The 19,292-nt window shown below is 46.4% G+C and overlaps 4 protein-coding genes and 1 pseudogene across 4 annotated transcripts in view; 3 read left to right on the forward strand and 2 right to left on the reverse strand.

Moving 5' to 3' along the window:
* Positions 1-5,716: 5,716 nt before the first annotated feature.
* Positions 5,717-7,687, reverse strand: LOC126030575 (transcription initiation factor TFIID subunit 6-like). Its single transcript, XM_049788794.1, is given in 1 exon segment — positions 5,717-7,687. A coding segment is annotated over 1 exon segment (1,971 nt).
* Positions 7,688-9,483: 1,796 nt separating this feature from the next.
* Positions 9,484-19,292, reverse strand: part of LOC126029762 (pre-mRNA-splicing factor 38A-like) — a 248,947-nt pseudogene continuing 239,138 nt past the window's right edge.
* On the forward strand, positions 14,467-15,389 carry LOC126030628 (pre-mRNA-splicing factor 38A-like). The gene is given in 2 exon segments (XM_049788853.1): positions 14,467-15,031; positions 15,034-15,389. Coding segments are annotated over 2 exon segments (921 nt in total).
* LOC126030630 (pre-mRNA-splicing factor 38A-like) lies at positions 17,334-18,256 on the forward strand. Its single transcript, XM_049788854.1, is given in 2 exon segments — positions 17,334-17,898; positions 17,901-18,256. Coding segments are annotated over 2 exon segments (921 nt in total).
* LOC126031300 (transcription initiation factor TFIID subunit 6-like) overlaps positions 18,282-19,292 on the forward strand; it is a 174,270-nt gene continuing 173,259 nt past the window's right edge. The window contains 1 exon segment of the mRNA XM_049789592.1: positions 18,282-18,293. Within this exon segment, the coding sequence (XP_049645549.1) occupies positions 18,282-18,293 (12 nt within the window).

Raw genomic sequence — 19,292 nt, forward strand, 5'->3', positions numbered from 1 at the left:
CTCCCACAATATACTAGAGGCAGCCTAACCCAGTAGCTAACACAGAACTGCACCCAACAGATCACCTCCTGCTCCATAGACTATGTTCTTAGAGCCCTACTGATTGGCTCTGAGTAGTTATCTGATCCTAGATCAGCTCACATATTGGCTGATCTATTGGCCTTGAGACTGATATAGCCAATGAGGGCCGGCACCAAACACATTTTTACTACTCAAGAGATTTAAAGGCAGCCCAGGTAGACCTAGAGGAGACCAGAACTTCTACATGATTCTCTGTCAGTTAATCCCAATTTTTTGTTTTTGGGCCACACCAACAGGCGCTCTCCTGGCTCTGTGCTCAGAAATCACTCCTGGCAGGTTTGGAGGGACCATATGGAATGCTGGGGATCTAACCTTGGTCAGTGGCATGCAAGAAAAATGCCCTACCTGCTGTGTTATCACTTCAGCTCCCCTAATTTCCATTAAAATATTGAATCTCTACACATTTCAAAGATATCTATGATTGAGTTTCAGGGGTACATTGTTCCACACTTTTTAGGCAGACCTGCCATGTAGGTTACTTGGTTTGGGGGACTTCAGCATTGCACCTTCCAGGTCTGATCACATACCTGGATTCAGTCTTCTAGCCATGTGGCTGCTATGTAGAAAGCCTAGTACAACGTTGAGATTTTTCTAGAAAACCTAGAGCTCTAGCCATTTCTTGTCATATCAAGTCAAATGCAGAGAATTCAAGGTACATTGCAAGGGACAGGAAATTAGATGGCACCTGATATTGGCATTGTGTTTCAGCAGGATCCATTTTAGGAATCATATTTTTCTTCCCAGTCTTTCACCTGACATTGGCAGACTAACTGAAACAAGGATGTGCTGACATAGGTCAGACATTATGAATTTCATAGAAACAAGCTCATGCTGAAGTCTGGGCCCATAAGCCAAGAAATTTATCCTATAGAAACCTCATCCTTGGTTAGCCACAAAAATAAGGACCTATTAGAAATATCAATCCAAGTGAAGTATACAAACACTGAAGACAAGAAGCAAGCAAGCACATCCAGAAGTGAAGTGCTTTCAACTTTAAGACCAACCCTGAACTTGGAGAAACACCTAAGAACTCAGTATTCCCATGGGCTGGAATTCCCACAAAGGCAAAGATGCCTACTTTCCCCTAGCACATCAAATTCTGCTCTACTCTGGGCATCACTTCTGCAAATAGCTGAAGCATCTGGAATCCATAGCCATCGGGAGTGTGCTAGGAAGCAAATGCTGGAGACTGAGGTACCAGAGACCTAGTTTTGAGCTGGGCCTAAAAATGTCACTTCCATCAATCATCAAGATCATTCCATCTCAAAAGAGAGGAGGGTTGGAAGGTCCAGCTCATATCATGAAGCTCACCACAAAGAGTGATGAGTGCAATTAGAGAAATAACTACATGGAGAACTATCATAACATTGTGAATAAATGAGGGAAGTAGAAAGCCTGTCTAGAGTACAGGCAGGGATCGAGTGGGAAGGAGGGAGATTTGGGACATTGGTGAAGGGAATGTTGCACTGGTAAAGGGGGGGTGTTCTTTACATGACTGCAACCCAACTACAATCATATTTGTAATCAAGGTGTTTAAATAAAAATATTAATTAAAAAGATTAGCCCATTCCATAGACCAGTTGCACAATGCTTCTCATCCACCCCCCCCCCCCATGTTTCTCATTCTATAGGTAGATGGTAGGACATGGAAAACACTTCCCCAACCATCAAGGATCCTCTTAGGAATGCTCCCAGGAATACCCAGTCAAAGTTATATCTAGCCTGAAGCAGAGCACCATTGATTTGATCAGCCACTGTCAGCATCATGTTTCTTTTGACTGACCTTTTCCTAGTTTTTTTTAAACAAGCAACTCTAGAAGCAGGAGCATTACCTAGGTCAGAACCAATAAGTCCCTGTGCCAGACCACACTGCCATAGCCTGCTTCTGCCTGATAGTCACCCTGAGGTCCATCAGCCTGGCCTGGAGGAGACTTGGGATCATGGTTAAGGAGTCCTTGGCAGCTTCCAGTTTTCATCTCAGAGCATTGGTGAGCATTTCTGCTAATGCTCTAGTCCCGTGGATGACGTTTCTGGCTCCTCTACATATTTGACCTCTTCTACAAGCAGAGAGCCATCAGCAGAAAGCTGTACAAGTTCTGCATCTAAGAAGGCAATGCTAACAAAGACTTCATTGCCAAATGGAAGATACAAGGCTACAAGAACCTTGCTGCCTCTGCTGCGTCCAGACCCATGACACCAATTTTGGCAACAACAGCATTTGCTTTTTCCACAAGAGCAAGCTGGAAGTGGACCGAACCATTGTGTGCAAGCACTATGGCTGCTGGGGCCGCTCTGGTTGAGACACCCTCCTACCCACCCAACCCTATATCTTCCGAGATTTGAACTTGGCCTATTCTGCTGATACCACTCAGTGCTCAGCATTACTCCAGGAACACGGACCAACGTTTCTACTGAGGAGACCTCGGAATCTCCCATGGGGTTGTAGCAATAAATCTGTTAAACCTTCCCAAAAGAAGCTCATCACTCCCCCAACTGGCCCCCTTTGTGTGCCAGTTGTTCAAGATGATCTTTTTCTAATTTTCAATCACCATGTATCTCTGGGGGACTAAGACATCCATGATGGGATGAGCTTGGAGCTTTACCAATAAAAGCACAATTTCTCCCACCCACCCCTGCCCCCACCAGTCCCTTTCTTCACACCCTCATTTCACTCTCCCCATTCTGGAATATCACCTCCTTTTTGCTTGTTTGGGGCCACACCCAGTGATGCTCAGGGGTTACTCCTGGCTATGCACTCAGATCACTCCTGGCTTGGGGGACCATATAGGGCTCTGAGGAAATTAAACCAAGAAAATCAAACCATCCTAGGCTAGAACGTGCTAGGCAGATACCATACTGCTTGAACCACTGCTTCAGCCCCAACATACCACCTGCTTTAACAAATGAAACACAATACATGTGGTAAAAAAAAAATAGAAGCCAACCTGTCTTCTGGAGGAGAATCCAAGTCTGGGTTAGGGAGTCCTTGGCAGTTGCCAGCCTTCATCTTAGAGCTCAAGTGAGCATTACTGCTGAATGCTCCAGTCCGATAGAGGAAATTACTGGCTCCCAAGTTATCTGGGGATTGATTCTCCCTAAAACATTCACACCTCCATTTCTAAACAAATATGAGCCTTCAATCTGCTCTCCAAGGTCAGAACGTTCCAGGAATGCTCCATCAGTGTGCCATCTTGCTTGGAGCAAAGCGCTATTGTGAGGATCTGCAGCTGTTTTGAACTCTAGGTTCAAGTGCCTAGATTGGGATTTGAGATCCGCCAAAGCCACCATTCTAGATTCCTTTTATTGTGTGTGTGTGTGTGTGTGTGTGTGTGTGTGTGTGTGTGTGTGTGAGGGTCACACCTGGTGGCACTGAAAAGTTACTCCTGGGTCTATGCTCAGAAATCTCTTCGGGCAAGTTCAGGGGACCATATCAGATGCTGGGGTTTGAACCACAGTCTTCCTGCATGCAAGGCAAACATCCTATCTCCATGCTATCTCTCCAGTCCCACGTGTTTAGATTCTTAATGGTGGTCGTGGTAGAGAAAAAACAAGGTGGGATTGTGTGATGTGTCTGTCCTGGATCTCAGAGTTCAGCAGGGGCCCTGAGAAAAACACCAAGCTGTTCCTGAAGTTCCTCTCTGAGCACTTGCTATTTAAGACCCTTTCAAGAGTGCTTTTCTCCCATGTAGAAAGGTCTCAGAAAATCTTCAAGGATCAAGAGATTACTCAGGTTTTTTTTGTGTGTGTGTGTGTAAAGGTGCCCAGGCTTTTGTAAATGGAGGTTCCTTTCTAGCCCCAACCCCCAGCCTCACCTGCTCCCACCTGCTGTGAACACATCCATCTCTAGGCACAGAAACATCCACTTGAAGGTCCCCCAGAAGTTCAACCTTGCTTGAGAAGCTGCTCATCCAGGAGCTTGATATTTATTTCATGCCTTTTTCGAGCCCGCTCCCGCCCCACCTCCTCTTTCTTGTCATTCTCTTGCATCAAGGTGCACTGAGCATGCTCTACAATGTCCGACACAGATTTTTTTATTCAGGCATGAACTGGGACCCTGGGGGTGGGGCTAGGACCTGGTTTAGGGTGGAGAGTTGATGAGAGAAAATAAGTTCCTCTTCATAGGCAGTGCTAATTCAGGGGTCCCTTGGAGCCAAGTGGAAATCAAATGCACAGGCATGAGGACACCACACCCCCCTCCACCAGCTGCCTGATGCTTGCTCCTTAGATCTCCACAACATTGGGGAAGAGTGGGTCCTGGGGCCATAAGATGCAACTTCCCTTTGCTGTTCAGAGCAGACCCCTACATCCCACTCCTTGCTAAGAACATACATTATTCAAGGTCTCTGGTGTAACTGGCCCATGCTCCAAACCCAAGCTGAGCCTCAACTTGACTTGAGAAGGCATGTGGCTGGATTGGGGTCTAGTTTCTAGCTGACCTCCTGGCAGCCTGGCACTGCCTTCTCAACCCTTCTGTGCTGGGGAATATCAACTAACACGTGGCACAAAGTTTCCTCATCTTTCCCTGAAACTCAGACAAAGGGTACCTTGGTGAAAAGCAAATAGTTCTACCCATCCTTGCCAGGAGCTGCCTGAGGCCTGAGGCCTAACAGAACTGGGAAAAGACTGGTTTTCAATAAGGAACAGGTAGGGTTGGAACCTGGGGGCCTAACAGCAGAAACAGCTAATACTAAAAAGTCAAAAGATTTTGTTAAATAATTTTAATTATGATCAAAGTGAATGACAAGTCTTTCACAGTCGTATTTAATGTAAATAGTGACAAAGAATTAGGACCATTTCCATTACCAGTGTTGACCTCCCTCCACCTCTGTTCCCAGCATGTATCCCAGACCTCTGACCTTTGTCCCATGAACTGCTAGAGTAAAAGTTCTCCTTTGTGTATAGCTTGTGGTAGATTGGGTATTTACAGGTGCTGCAAATCAATTGGGTATTGATGCTGGTGTTTTTGACTGGGTTTGTTGCTTAAGTCTGATAATTTTTTTATTTCCACTCTATGTTCTTATGACTGGTTGTTCTTGGTACCATCCATTTTCCCCCTCAAGTTATGACGGAGAACAAAAATGATTCGATTTCGGTGGTTCTGTGAGAATAAGAAAAGAAAGAGAAAGAAAAAATGCTGGGAGGATTCCTTCTAGAGGTTATAAATATCAATTCAGAAGAATAGAAAAAAAGAAAAAATCCAAAAAACCCCACAAATTAAAAACAACAACAACAACAACAAAAAAATACAAGCAAGGACCAAAAAACACATGGAACCCTGGTGGCCTTACTGCAGAAAGAGCTAGTATTAAAAACTCAAACGTTTTAATACAGAGAAACAAGCTGTAATTGTCTAAAAGAAAGTAATTCTGGGGGCCAGAGAGATAGCACAGCAGCGTTTGCCTTGCAAGCAGCTGATCCCAGGATCTAAGGTGGTTGGTTCAAATCCTGGCGTCCCATATGATCCCCCCTGCCTGCCAGGAGCTATTTCTGAGCAGACAGCCAGGAGTCACCCCTGAGCACTGCTGGGTGTGGCCAAAAAAAAAAAAAAAAAAAAAAAAAAGGAAATTCTGCCATCTGTCTCTTACCCTCATTTCAAGGTGCATTTGGTGGAAAGCTGAAAGCTGGCCCCCAGGGTCTAAGAGCCATTGTCCTTTGGGGTCCCAAGGTGTATTGGGGGTTTCTCCCCAGCCTCTTGTTTCTTCCCACAGAGGTTGCTACCCCCCAGCGGAGACAGGTTTGAGGTGGGCCGAACTTTGCTTTTTCCAGTTGGGGGAAATGAGACCACGATGTACTTCTGGACACTGCCAGGCCCAGAGGTTAAGGTGGTTGTGGGCGCTTTGGGAGTAGTGGAGACCAGCTTGACCCTGGGCTGCATGCTGGGGACTGTGGTGGTGATTCGGGACATGGTGGTGGAGCTGGAGCCAGGCACCGAGGTGCTGAGGGACAGGACCTGCTGGGTGGATGAGGCGCTGGTGGAGGAGGATGACGACTTGATGAGGAACTTGGTGGGAGGAGGGGATGGCTGTGGTGGGGCAGGGGATCGTGAAGACACCAGGGTCTGCATAGGCATCAGGACAGAACCAGGCTCCTTGAGCAAACCAGGAGTGTGAGGAACAGACTGTGAGGCCTGTGAGAGGGTGAGTGTGGGCTGCGGCTGCGTGATGGTCAGTGTGGCCTTGTGGACTTGCTGGGCCTGCAGCGTGGCCTGGGCCCGTGCCTTCACCACATGTGAGCAGAGGACAGCTCCCAGTGATCCGAACTCGGTGTGTTAGGTGTCCTGATTGTCAGGTGGCAGTCGCATCTTGGCTAGGACCGGGGCACAATGTTTCAGCAGCAGGTTCTGCACGTGTTCGGCACCTATGCGGTCCATGTGGCTGAGCACTGGGCCATCAAACACGGCTTGGATCCGCTCACCCTCCTGCTGTAGCCTCGGCAGGATCAGGGACTTGATGACATCATGTCCCAGCTCAGCCAAGCCTGCAATGGAGCCATAGCGCGTGGTCCAGGGGGTCTTCTCATCCAAGCAACTCTCGGTGAAGATCTTGGTGATGCGGGCCTGGATATTGTTGGTGGTTGTGCTGAAGTGCTTGCAGATCTGGGCCACTAGGCGGGCAGCAAAGTCACGAAGTGCCCAGTGGTTGTCCACATCTGGCCGCAGACACAGCTGTTTGCTAACAGTGCATGTCAACACAGCTGGGAGTAGCTCATGCGCATATTTCTCCAGGTACAGTGTTGGGTTGTCCATGAGCGCCTTGACCATGCGCATCAGATAGATGAGCAGGGCTAGGTTGTTGTGCACCACGTTCAAACGGACCCCCTCCGAGATGAAGGTGCTGAACCAGGGCAGCATCTGGGATAGCCCAGGGTCTGTGGCGATGCTCTGGAGAGCTTGCACTCTCTTGGCTTCACAGGAGCCTACACAGGCCTCAGTGATTGCCCTGTAGTAGAGTTGCTGCTCCACTGAGAGTTCATGGATACTGCGGGGCTTGAGCCGAAAAGGGGTGCCTTTCAGGAAGGCCGGCATCTTCTGCTCCTTCCCCTTGCTAGCTGCCAGGGCAGCCCCTTTTCCTTTCAGGAAGCCTTCATTCTCCTGGCCCGGCTTGGCTGACTTCAGAGGTTGCATGGCCTTGACCTTCTGCTGCTCCTTAGGAGCTGGAGGTGGGTTCTCGGGAATGGCGGGCTGACAGCCTTCAATGCTCAACCAGTGTGCCTTGAGGCAGACGTCCAGGGGCACTCTGTGCAGAGGGGTGTTGATAATGTCACTCAGATCCACCTCCTTGTCCTCATAGAAGTAGAGCTCCTGGCCCCCACCAGAGGCGGAGTGGAAGGGAATGAACTCCTGGGCCTGGAATCCATACAGGGGCTCCACATTCTTCAACTTAAAGGCGTAGTCCATGTCGCCAGTGGTCAGCTTCCTCCGCTTCCCCATCTGCATGAACTTCAGGGCCTCCTGGGCGATCTCTTTGATGTGGTAGCTGACCTCCTCTGTCAGCAGCTGGCATGCATTCTCTGGGATCTGGTTGATGCCCATGGACTCCGCCACCACCTTCATGGACTCAGATGGCAGCACCGTGTTACTGAGCTTTAGCCTTTTCGCCTCAGCCATTCTGTACATCCTTCTGCTCGCCCTGCAAGGTGCTGTGGGGTGATGGAGATCCGCTTCCAACGTGCCTCTGAGTTGGCCCTTGGCACCCTGTGGCCCACGATGAGATTCTTCAACTTCCTTCTTAAACACCAGCGCTGGGTTTCCAGTCACCTAGATCCTGCAGAAAACAGATGGAAGCCCAAGAGCAGAGCTCGGATTAAATAGGTCCCTGGAGCAGGAAGTGGGAGTTCCCTGAGGAATTCCCCCACCCACTCCTGAGTCCAGCCTCTAAGGGGGAGGAGTCAGGAACTAGCCCCAGGGCACAGTATGATGTGACTCCCAACAATGGCAAAGGCTGGAGATGGTGATAATTTTAACATGAAATGTTTGTAAGTAGAGTAAGAGACCATAGCTTCTGAATTTATTTGATTTTGGTCAATGATTGATGTTTTTCTCTTCAAATGGGACGTAAATATATTGAACGGAGATTCGAGAGTTTAAGAAATTGCATATATATGTATATGTATATATACAGAAATATATTATTATGGAACCTGTAATAAAATTCTGCACCTCTCATGAAATTTATGGTGTGGTATAATTTATGTGATATGAATTGTTGGTGTCCAGTATGCCTTCTACCTATGAACACATAAACTGAGGCCAGGAGAATGAGTAAACTCTACTTTCGGTATGATTGTACGATTAGACATGTTTACATGCTTTTGTAGTTGCTGCAATACTATATACCAGTCTTATCATTACTTTCTGCCAAGGATATTAATAGGTGTATCACATAGAGCTTTATTACTATGGTCTGGTAAACAGACTTGAAAGGAACTCAGGTTGAAAGAAAAAAGCAGGTCTAGTAATAAGTGGAATTGATACAAGTACTTTGCTTACTTCAGGGAGACTGTAAAATCACAGTGGTCTAGGAAATAAGTGATCACCTGTAAAATCACCCAAACACTGTAGCTGCAATCCCTGGTGAAGGAGTCTGAATCGGGTCACACAAGAAATAATCCAGGCCAGACTGACTGTGAAACACATGTAGTCTTAGCTACCTTTTCCAAGACCCCTTCCAGGAATGGACGGGGTCATGCAGGTAAGGTCAAGTTACCTAGAAAGAATGGGGGGATGAGGCTTCAATAATAATGAAGTACAATACTACTTAAAGCAAGGAACACCCTACAACTACCTCTTAAGCACCTGTAGAGTTACCACACACACACACACACACACACACACACACACACACACACACTCACACACACACACACTCACACACACACACACACACACATACTGGAGACATTTCTTGCTGAATTTTTTACTGTCTTATTCCCACAATGCCGCTGAGACTCCCCCCACCCCCCACCCCCGAGACTGCCAGTACAATTTCTGAGCATAGAGTCAGGAGTAACCCCTGAGAGTGTCTGGGTGTGACTCAAAAACCAAAATAAATAAACAAATACAAACTCAAAAACAAACAAAAAATACATGAGCACCAAGGACCAGAGGAATACAAGGTCATATTTCTTTGCATGAAGCAAGCCTGGGTTCAATTCCTGGCATCCCATTGGTCCCCTAATCTCAGCCAGGAGTGATCCCTGAGTGCAGAGCTATTAATAAACTGTGATCATTGCTGGGTGGTGTCTAAGAATCCACAAAATCATAACCTCAACACCTCTGTCACTTCAAGAAAACAAGTGAAAAACTTGGTAAAAAATGTAGCTGCAGGAAGAGTTCTTAGTTCTTCCATATAGAACAATGCCTTAACTTCATAAGTCATTTGGACTCAAACCAAAATGAATCCATTATTCCTTCCATCTTCCACTCTTCTTGTGGCTTTTCTTGGATCTTTCAGGAGCCTTTGAGTGGTTTCTATGTCTGTGAATACAATGATGACCTGGGGACATGGAGAGAGGCCTAAGACATCTCTGTCGGGAGCTGCTAGGGTGATGCCTTGGATTCTTGCTGCCACGACTTTTTCGTTGAGGGGAGGGACTCCTCTTGGGAGAGAGACTCCATGTAGGAGGTGATCTGCTCCTACTTTTATAGCACAGTGTGGGAGAATGCCTGGGCTGGCCTAAGTCTTGGGAGCTTCTCTGGCAGTGATCAGGTGATTGAGCTCTTTCCAAAATTCAAAATGACCGTTTTCTAATTTTCAACCACCATGTATCTCTGGGGAACTAATAAATCCATAATGGGATAATTTAGAGCTTTACCAATAAAAGTACAATTTCTTCCTCCCTGGCAGTCCCTTCTTCACACCCTCATTTACCTCTCATCACTCTGGTATATCACCTGCTTTTATTTTGGGGGGATCACACCTGGTGATGCTCAGGGATTACTCCTGGCTATGCACTCAGAGATCGCTCCTGGCTTTGGGGACCATACAGGATTTCGAGGGAATCAAACCAAGGTTCATCATAGGCTAGTGTGTGCTAGGCAGATTCCTTTCTGCTTGCACCACTGCTCCACCCCCAATATATCATCTTCTTTTAAAAATAAAACAAAAACTCATGGTAAAGAAAATAGAAGCCAACCTGCCCACAAGGCCCACAGTTTTTTGGGGGTGCAGGGGACCTTATGGGATGCCAGTGGGGAAACATATCATACTCGGTAGGCATCATGTCTTTTTGTCCCCCCCTCCATTGGCTGGCTTTTGTTTTAAACCAGCAACATTGAAAACTTGATCACCACCCACATCAGAACTCACAATCCACTCTGTGAGACCCACCCTGCTTTGCCCAGTCCCTGCCTAACAGTCACCTGCAGCACACCACCCTGGTCTGGAGGAGACTTGGGGTTCTTGTTAGGGAGTCATTGGCAGCTGTCAGTCTATCTAAGAACTCAAGTGAGCCTTTCTGCTGAATGCTCCAGTGCCATGGAGGAAGTTTTGTCTCCTAAATTAACTAGAATTGATTCTCCCTAAAACACTCACACCTCCATTTCTAAACAAATGTGAGCCTTCAATCTGCTCTCCAAGGTCAGAACGTTCCAGGAATGCTCCATCAGTGTGCCATCTTACTTGGAGCAAAGTGCTATTGTGAGGATCTGCAGCTGTTTTGAACTCTACGTTCAAGTGCCTAGATTAGGATTTGAGATCCTCCAAAGCCACCTTTCAAGATTCCTTTTATTTTGTGTGTGTGTGTGTGTGTGTGTGTGTGTGTGTGTGTGTGTGTAGAGGTGTGTGTATGTGTGAGGGTCACACCTCGTGGCACTAAAATGTTACTCCTGGCTCTATGCTCAGAAATCTCTTCGGGAAAATTCAGGGGACCATATCAGATGCTGGGATTTGAACCAAAGTCTTCCTACATGCAAGGCAAACATCCAATCTCCATGCTATCTGTCCAGTCTCACGTGTTTAGATTCTTAATGGTGGTTGTGGTAGAGAAAAAACCAGGTGGCAATGTGTGATGTGTCTGTCCTGGATCTCAGAGTTCAGCAGGGGCCCTGAGAAAAACACCAAGCTGTTCCTGAAGTTCCTCTCTGAGCACTTGCTATTTAAGACCCTTTCAAGAGTGCTTTTCTCCCATGTAGAAAGGTCTCAGAAAATCTTCAAGGATCAAGAGATTACTCAGGTATTTTTTGTGTGTGTCACCCCCAGTGCTCAGAGGTTCCTTTTGACTCTGTGATCAGAAATCCCTCCTGACAAACTGTGAGAATCTTATGGGAAGCCAGGGGTCCAATGCAGGTTGGCTGTGGGCAAGGTAAGTGCTCTACCTACCGCCTATGACATCCTGGTAGCCCCCCCCCCAAGTTCAGGGAGGAACAAACACAGGAAAAGAACCTTTTGGGAATCAGAAAATTCCAGGGAGCCTGGCAGCACCCTTAGAAATTCAATTCCTAAAGTCCAGTGGAGGAGCAATCCTTTCTCCCCTCTGAGCCCAAAGGCTCCAGTTGAACAACTTCTTGGGACATCATGGCATTGAGACGACTTTGCTTCTTTCACAAGCCCAGGTTGGCTCTTGACCTAGGGTCTCAATGCACCTGACCTTCCATCTAAGACACTGGTCATCACTTAGGAGTGCCAACTGTAGGGGAGAATTGAGAAATTCACTAGAACCTCCACAGTCACACCGGGTTCCCATGATAGGGAGTTTCATGGAGAAACTGAGGTGGTAGCTTGGCTGGGGAAGGCCTGCCAGGCATTGGAGAACAGGTCATGCTGGCTCTGGCATGGGATCCCCACTAGGGAGGAGTCCTTGCTTTCAAGGCAGCTCTAGTTGGGTTGGGCGTTACAGCACCATCTCTGGCACTTGCCACCTTTTTGTTTGGGGATCACACCTGGCAGTGCTCAGGTGTGAATTCCTGTCTCTGCCCTTGGAGGCTGTGTTCAAGAGTGGGTGGGTGGGTGAATTCCACAGAGAATACCCACTTCCTGCTCCTAAGACCTATTTAATCTCAGCATTGCTCTTGGGCTTCCTTCCATCTGTTTTCTGCAGAATTCTCATGACTGTTTGGAACCCCTGCCCTGGTGCTTCAGAAGGGACCTGAAGGCGTTCTGCTTGCCCTGGCCTTACAATGGCAGCTGGCGGTGCTGGCCATGTAGAAGATACTTCCCAGCTCATCTTTCCCAAAGAGTTTGAAACAGCTGAGACTCTTCTCTTTTTTTTTTTTTTTTTTTGTGGTTTTTGGGTCACACCCGGCAGTGCTCAGGGGTTATTTCTGGCTCCAGGCTCAGAAATTGCTACTGGCAGGCACAGGGGATCATATGGGGCGCCGGGATTCGAACCGATGACCTCCTGCATGAAAGGCAAACGCCTTACCTCCACGCTATCTCTCCGGCCCCTGAGACTCTTCTCAATTCAGAAGTTCAGATGCTTTTGGAGCATTGGAAGCAGCAGATGGAGAGTGCTGAGGTTGAACAAGAACTTCCTGAGGTCTTCTAAAAACTTTCACCTATACAGGCCATTTCAGTCATTTCAAAAATAGGAGACCATTGCCAGTATTCGTAGCTTATTGATACAGAAGAGGCTTCATAAGTTTGAGTGAATCAGAAAGGAAAGTCGTAGAAACTGAAGATGAAGAGACTGAGCTGCCTTGACATGCCTTGACATGCTCCGTTTCCCTCTCTTCTCATCTTCAGATGCAGTTCTAGGAGTTCGTGCAGGGGTGCTGAAACCTAGTAATCTGACCTTAAGCTACTTTATAATAGTGCCTTCTCCCCAACTAAAATCAAGAAAAATTTTCTAAAATTCAGAACTTCACAAGAGAACTAGAAAGCCCAGTTTCCCCCTTCTTCTAAAATGAAAGCTCCCAGGGCCAGAGAGATAGCATAGCTGTATAGCTTAGTTTCCCAAACTCAGCACCATTGGGGGAATAAGACAGTAAAGAAATTCAGCAAGAAAGGTCTCCAGTGTGTGTGTGAGTGTGTGTGTGTGTTTGTGTGTGTGTGAGGTAACTCTACAGGTGCTTAAGAGGTAGTTGTAGGGTGTTCCTTGCTTCAAGTAGTATTGTACTTCATTATTATTTAAGCCTCATCCCCCCATTCTGCCTAGGTAACTTGACCTTACTGCAAGACCCCGCCCATTCCTGGAAGGGGTCTTGGAAAAGATAGATAAGGATTTGACCTGAGGGGATTAGGGCCTTTTTGGAGGTCAAAGGGAAGATAGCTGACAGTAGTTAAGATGCAGGGCAAGCTAAGAATGGCTGAATGCTTAAAAGGTTATGTTATAGGCCACACATGTGGTGAATGTTTCCGGAAGCCTGGCCGTGAGTGAGTTCAATACTGGTTGCTTTCCTGGACCCAGACCCGCTGGTTGCTGGGGGATGAAGCCACGTGGCCATGGCCTAAGGATAAAGGCCTCCAACCTTCTCCATCCAGCAACCATCGTTAATAATTATTTAATTACATAGTAATTATTTAATTCTACAATTATTATTATTATTATTATTATTATTATTATTATTATTATTATTATTAGTTTCGGGGTTACACCTGGTGGAGCTCAAGGGCTACTCCTGGCTCTGCACTCAGAAATTGCTCCAAGCTCAGGGAACTATATGGGATACTGGAATCAAACTAGAGTCAGGGGTTGATCACATGCAAAGCAAAAGCCTTACCACTGTGCTATTTCTCTGGCACCATGTACTTCCTTTAATTAGAGTTCTACACCCCAACCTACAATCCTATCATGGGCCAGTCTACAATTTTGTTCTTCCTCTCATTTCAGAACTAGTTACCAGTGACAGGTAGAGGTCATAAATGCCTTTTTTTAATTGGGTAGGTCTGAATGGACACATCTCCAAAGAGGACTTTACAGGAAGTCAACAAGCATTGAGGTGAAGGGAAATATCACAACTTTCTGGGAATGGTCCCCACTTTTTGGTAAACTGGTCTCACCCTATTCAATATTCATGCTCCACCCTAGTTCCCAGATACTGGACCTAGTGTTGAGTTACTTGTCTCAGCCTAGTCAAGATTCATGCTCCGCCCCAGGGTGTAACCTGGAGATGGGATGATTGGACTATCCCCTACTTGGAATTCTGGTGACACCCTAGGGTGGGGCCAGTTTGCCAATAAAAGCAGGGGTCTGAAGAGGGCAGAGTCTATACTTCAGCCTTCCTCCACTGAGCTGCCTTCCTTCTTAGGAGCAGAAAGCTTGGATGGTTGAATTCCTGTGTTGAGTGCTAAATTTGCTTAACCTCTTGTCGATTTTCACTGTGTGGATTATTTCCTGCCTCAACGTTTGCTTCCAGACCTGGGTCTAACCTGATCTGCGCTTTGGAGCCTGAAGCTTGGCTGCACGCATTCAAGGTTGAAGTATTGAGAGGACGAAAGACATCCTAAAATGGCAAACCACACCATGAAGGATGCTCGCAGCATTCATGGCACCAACCCTCAGTACCTGGTGGAGAAGATCATTCGACTGCGAATCTATGAGTCCAGGTACTGGAAAGAAGAGTGCTTTGGGCTGACAGCTCAACAGGTAGTTGATAAAGCCATGGAATTAAGGTTTGTGGGTGGCATGTCTGGTGGCCACATCAAACCAGCTCCTTTCCTTTGCTTGACTCTGAAGATGCTACAACTCCAACCTGAGAAGGAAATCATTGTGGAGTTGATCCAAAATGAAGACTTCAAGTATGTCCGCCTGTTGGGTGCACTTTACCTCAGGCTGACAGGCACTGCCCTGGATTGTTACAAGTACTTGGAGCCTCTGTACAATGACTACAGAAAAATCAAGAGGCAGAACCGTAATGGGGAGTTGGAACTGATGCATGTCGACGAGTTTATTGAGGAGTTGCTCCACAGTGAGAGGGTTTGTGATGTCCTTCTGCCACATCTCCAGAGACGTTCTTTACTAGAAAAAGCTGAGCAGTTGGAGCCTCGGGTTAGTGCTCTTGAAGACATGGATGATTAGAGTCCAGTGAAGAGGAAGAACATGAGAAGTTGGTAAGAGCTCGATCACCTGATCACTGCCGGAGAAGCTCCCAAGACTTAGGCCAGCCCAGGCATTCTCCCACACTGTGCTATAAAAGTAGGAGCAGATCACCTCCTAGATGGAGTCTCTCTCCCAAGAGGAGTCCCTCCCCTCAACGAACAAGACGTGGCAGCAAGAATCCAAGGCATCACCCTAGCAGATCCCGACAGAGATGTCTTAGACCTCTCTCCATGTCCCCAGGTCATCATTGTATCCACAGACATCGAAACCACTCAAAGGCTCCTGAAAGATCCAAGAAAAGCCACAAGAAGAGTGGAAGATGGAATGAATAATGGATTCATTTTGGTTTGAGTCCAAATGACTTATGAAGTTAAGGCATTGTTCTATATGGAAGAACTAAGAACTATTCCTGCAGCTATATTTTTTACCAAGTTTTTCACTTGTTTTCTTGAAGTGACAAAGGTGTTGAGGTTATTATTTTGTGGATTTTTTAGATACCACCCAGGAATGATCACAGTTTATTAATAGCTCTGCACTCAGGGATCACTCCTGGCTGAGATTAGGGGACCAATGTGATGCCAGGAATTGAACCCAGGCTTGCTTCATGCAAAGAAGGATGACCCTGTATCCCTCTGGTCCTAGGTGCTCATGTATTTTTTGTTTATTTTTTATTTTTTATTTATTTATTTATTTATTTATTTTGGTTTTTGAGCCACACCCAGACACTCTCAGGGGTTACTTCTGACTTTATGCTCAGCAATTGTACTTGCAGTTTGTGGTGGGGGGACCAAACTCATCGCCATTGGGGAAATAAGACAGTAAACAAATTCAGCAAGAAAGGTCTCCAGTATGTGTGTGTGTGTGTGTGTGTGTGTGTGTGTGTGTGTGTGTGGTAACTCTACAGGTGCTTAAGAGGTAGTTGTAGGGTGTTCCTTGCTTCAAGTAGTATTGTACTTCATTATTATTGAAGCCTCATCCCCCCATTCTTTCTAGGTAACTTGACCTTACCTGCAAGACCCCGCCCATTCCTGGAAAGGGTCTTGGAAAAGGTAGCTAAGGCTTTGACCAGAGGGGATTAGGGCCTTTTTGGTCTTTTGCCAGCATGGAGGTCAAAGGGAAGATGGCTGACAGGAGTTAAGAGGCAGGGCTAGCTAAGAATGGCTGAATGCTTAAAAGGTTATGATATAGGCCACACATGTGGTGGATGTTTCCTGAAGCCTGCCCGTGAGTGAGGTCAATACTCGTCGCTTTCCTGGACCCCAGAACCGCCAGTTGATGGGGGATGAAGCCACGTGGCCACGGCCTAAAAATAAAGGCCTCCATCCTTCTCCATCCAGCCACCATCGTTAATCATTATTTAATTACATAGTCATTATTTAATTCTACAATTATTATTATTATTATTTTTGGTTTCGGGGTTACACCTGGTAGAGCTCAAGTGCTACTCCTGGCTCTGCAGTCAGAAATTGCTCCAAGCTCAGGGAACTATATGGGATACTAGAATCAAACTAGAGTCAGGGGTTGACCACATGCAAAGCAAAAGCCTTACCGCTGTGCTATTTCTCTGGCACCTTGTACTTCCTTTAATTAGAGTTCTACACCCCAACCTACAATCCTATCATGGGCCAGTCAACAATTTGTTCTTCCTCTCATTTCAGAACTAGTTACCAGGGACAAGTAGAGGTCATAAATGCTTTACTTTAATTGGGTAGGTCTGAATGGACACATCTCCAAAGAGGACTTTACAGGAAGTCAACAAGCATTGAGGTGAAGGGAAATATCACAACTTTCTGGGAATGGTCCCCACTTGTTGGTTTACTGGTCTCACCCTATTCAATATTCATGCTCCACCCTAGTTCCCAGAGACTGGACCCAGTGTCGGGTTACTTGTCTCAGCCTCGTCAATATTCATGCTCCGCCCCAGGGTGTGACCTGGAGATGGGATGATTGGACTATCCCCTACTTGGAATTCTGGGGACACCCTAGGGTGGGGCCTGTTTGTCAATAAAAGCAGGGGTCTGAAGAGGGCAGAGTCTATTCTTCAGCCTTCCTCCACTGAGCTGCCTTCCTTCTTAGGAGCAGAAAGCTTGGATGGTTGAATTCCTGAGTTGAGTGCTAAATTTGCTTAACCTCTGGTCCATTTTCACTGTGTGGATTGTTTCCTGCCTCAACGTTTGCTTCCAGACCTGGGTCTAACCTGATCTGCATTTTGGAGCCTGAGGCTTGGCTGCACACATTCAAGTTTGAAGTATTGAGAGGACGAAAGACATCCTAAAATGGCAAACCACACCATGAAGGATGCTCGCAGCATTCATGGCACAAAGCCTCAGTACCTGGTGGAGAAGATCATTCGACTGCGAATCTATGAGTCCAGGTACTGGAAAGAAGAGTGCTTTGGGCTGACAGCTGAACACGTAGTTGATAAAGCCACGGAGTTAAGGTTTGTGGGTGGCATGTGTGGTGGCCACATGAAACCAGCTCCTTTCCTTTGCTTGACTCTGAAGATGCTACAACTCCAACCTGAGAAGGAAATCATTGTGGAGTTGATCCAAAATGAAGACTTCAAGTATGTCCGCCTGTTGGGTGCACTTTACCTCAGGCTGACAGGCACTGCCCTGGATTGTTACAAGTACTTGGAGCCTCTGTACAATGACTACAGAAAAATCAAGAGGCAGAACCGTAATGGGGAGTTGGAACTGATGCATGTCGATGAGTTTATTGAGGAGTTGTTGCACAGTGAGAGGGTTTGTGATGTCCTTCTGCCACATCTCCAGAAATGTTCTTTACTAGAAGAAGCTGAGCATTTGGAGCCTCGGGTTAGTGCTTTTGAAGACATGGATGATTAGAGTCCAGTGAGGAAGAAGAACATGAGAAGTTGGAAAGAGCTCGATCACCTGATCACTGCCAGAGAAGCTCCCAAGACTTAGGCCAGCCCAGGCATTCTCCCACACTGTGCTATAAAAGTAGGAGCAGATCACCTCCTACATGGAGTCTCTCTCCCAAGAGGAGTCCCTCCCCTCAACGAACAACACATGGCAGCATGAATCCAAGACATCACCCTAGCAGCTCCGGACAGAGATGTCTTAGACCTCTCTCCATGTCCCCAGGTCATCATTGTATTCACAGACATAGAAACCACTCAAAGGCTCCTGAAAGATCCAAGAAAAGCCACAAGAAGAGTGGAAGATGGAATGAATAATGGATTCATTTTGGTTTGAGTCCAAATGACTTATGAAGTTAGGGCATTGTTCTATATGGAAGAACTAAGAACTATTCCTGCAGCTACATTTTTTTCCAAGTTTTTCACTTGTTTTCTTGAAGTGACAGAGGAGTTGAGGTTATTATTTTGTGGATTTTTAGACACCACCCAGCAAAGATCACAGTTTATTTATAGCTCTGCACTCAGTGCTCACTCCTGGCTGAGATTAGTTGACCAATGGGATGCCAGGAATTGAACCCAGGCTTGCTTTATGCAAAGAAAGATGACCCTGTATCCCTCTGGTCCTTGGTGCTCATGTATTTTTTGTTTGTTTTTGATTTTTTACTTGTTTATTTATTTTGGTTTTTAAGTCACACAAAGACACTCTCAGGGGTTATTCCTGACTGTATGCTCAGAAATTGTACAGGCAGTGTTGGGGGTGGGGGGGGTGGGGAGAAACTCAGTGCCATTGGGGGAATTAGACAGTAAAAAATTCAGCAAGAAAGGTCTCCAGTATGTGTGTGTGTGTGTGTGTGTGTGTGTGTGTGTGTGTGTGTGTGGTAACTCTACAGGTGCTTAAGAGGTAGTTGTAGGGTGTTCCTTGCTTCAAGTAGTATTGTATTTCATTTTTATTGAAGCCTCATTCCCCCATTCTGCTTAGGTAACTTGACCTTACTGCAAGACCCCGTCCATTCCTGGAAGGGGTCTTGTAAAAGGTAGATAAGGCTTTGACCAGAGGGGATTAGGGCCTTTTTGGTCTTTTGCCAGCATGGAGGTCAAAGGGAAGATGGCTGACAGGAGTTAAGATGCAGGGATATCTAAGAATATCTGAATGCTTAAAAGGTTATGATATAAAATAACTAATACGAAGAAAGAAAAAAAAACCAAAAAAAAAAAAAAAGGTTATGATATGAGCCACACATGTGGTGGATGTTTCCTGAAGCCTGCCCGTGAGTGAGTTCAATACTCTTTGCTTTCCTGGACTCCAGACCCGCCAGTTGATGGGGGATGAAGCCACGGGGCCATGGCCTAAGAT

The sequence above is a fragment of the Suncus etruscus genome, chromosome 15 (assembly GCF_024139225.1).
Source record: "Suncus etruscus isolate mSunEtr1 chromosome 15, mSunEtr1.pri.cur, whole genome shotgun sequence".
In the NCBI taxonomy this organism is placed as follows: domain Eukaryota; kingdom Metazoa; phylum Chordata; class Mammalia; order Eulipotyphla; family Soricidae; genus Suncus; species Suncus etruscus.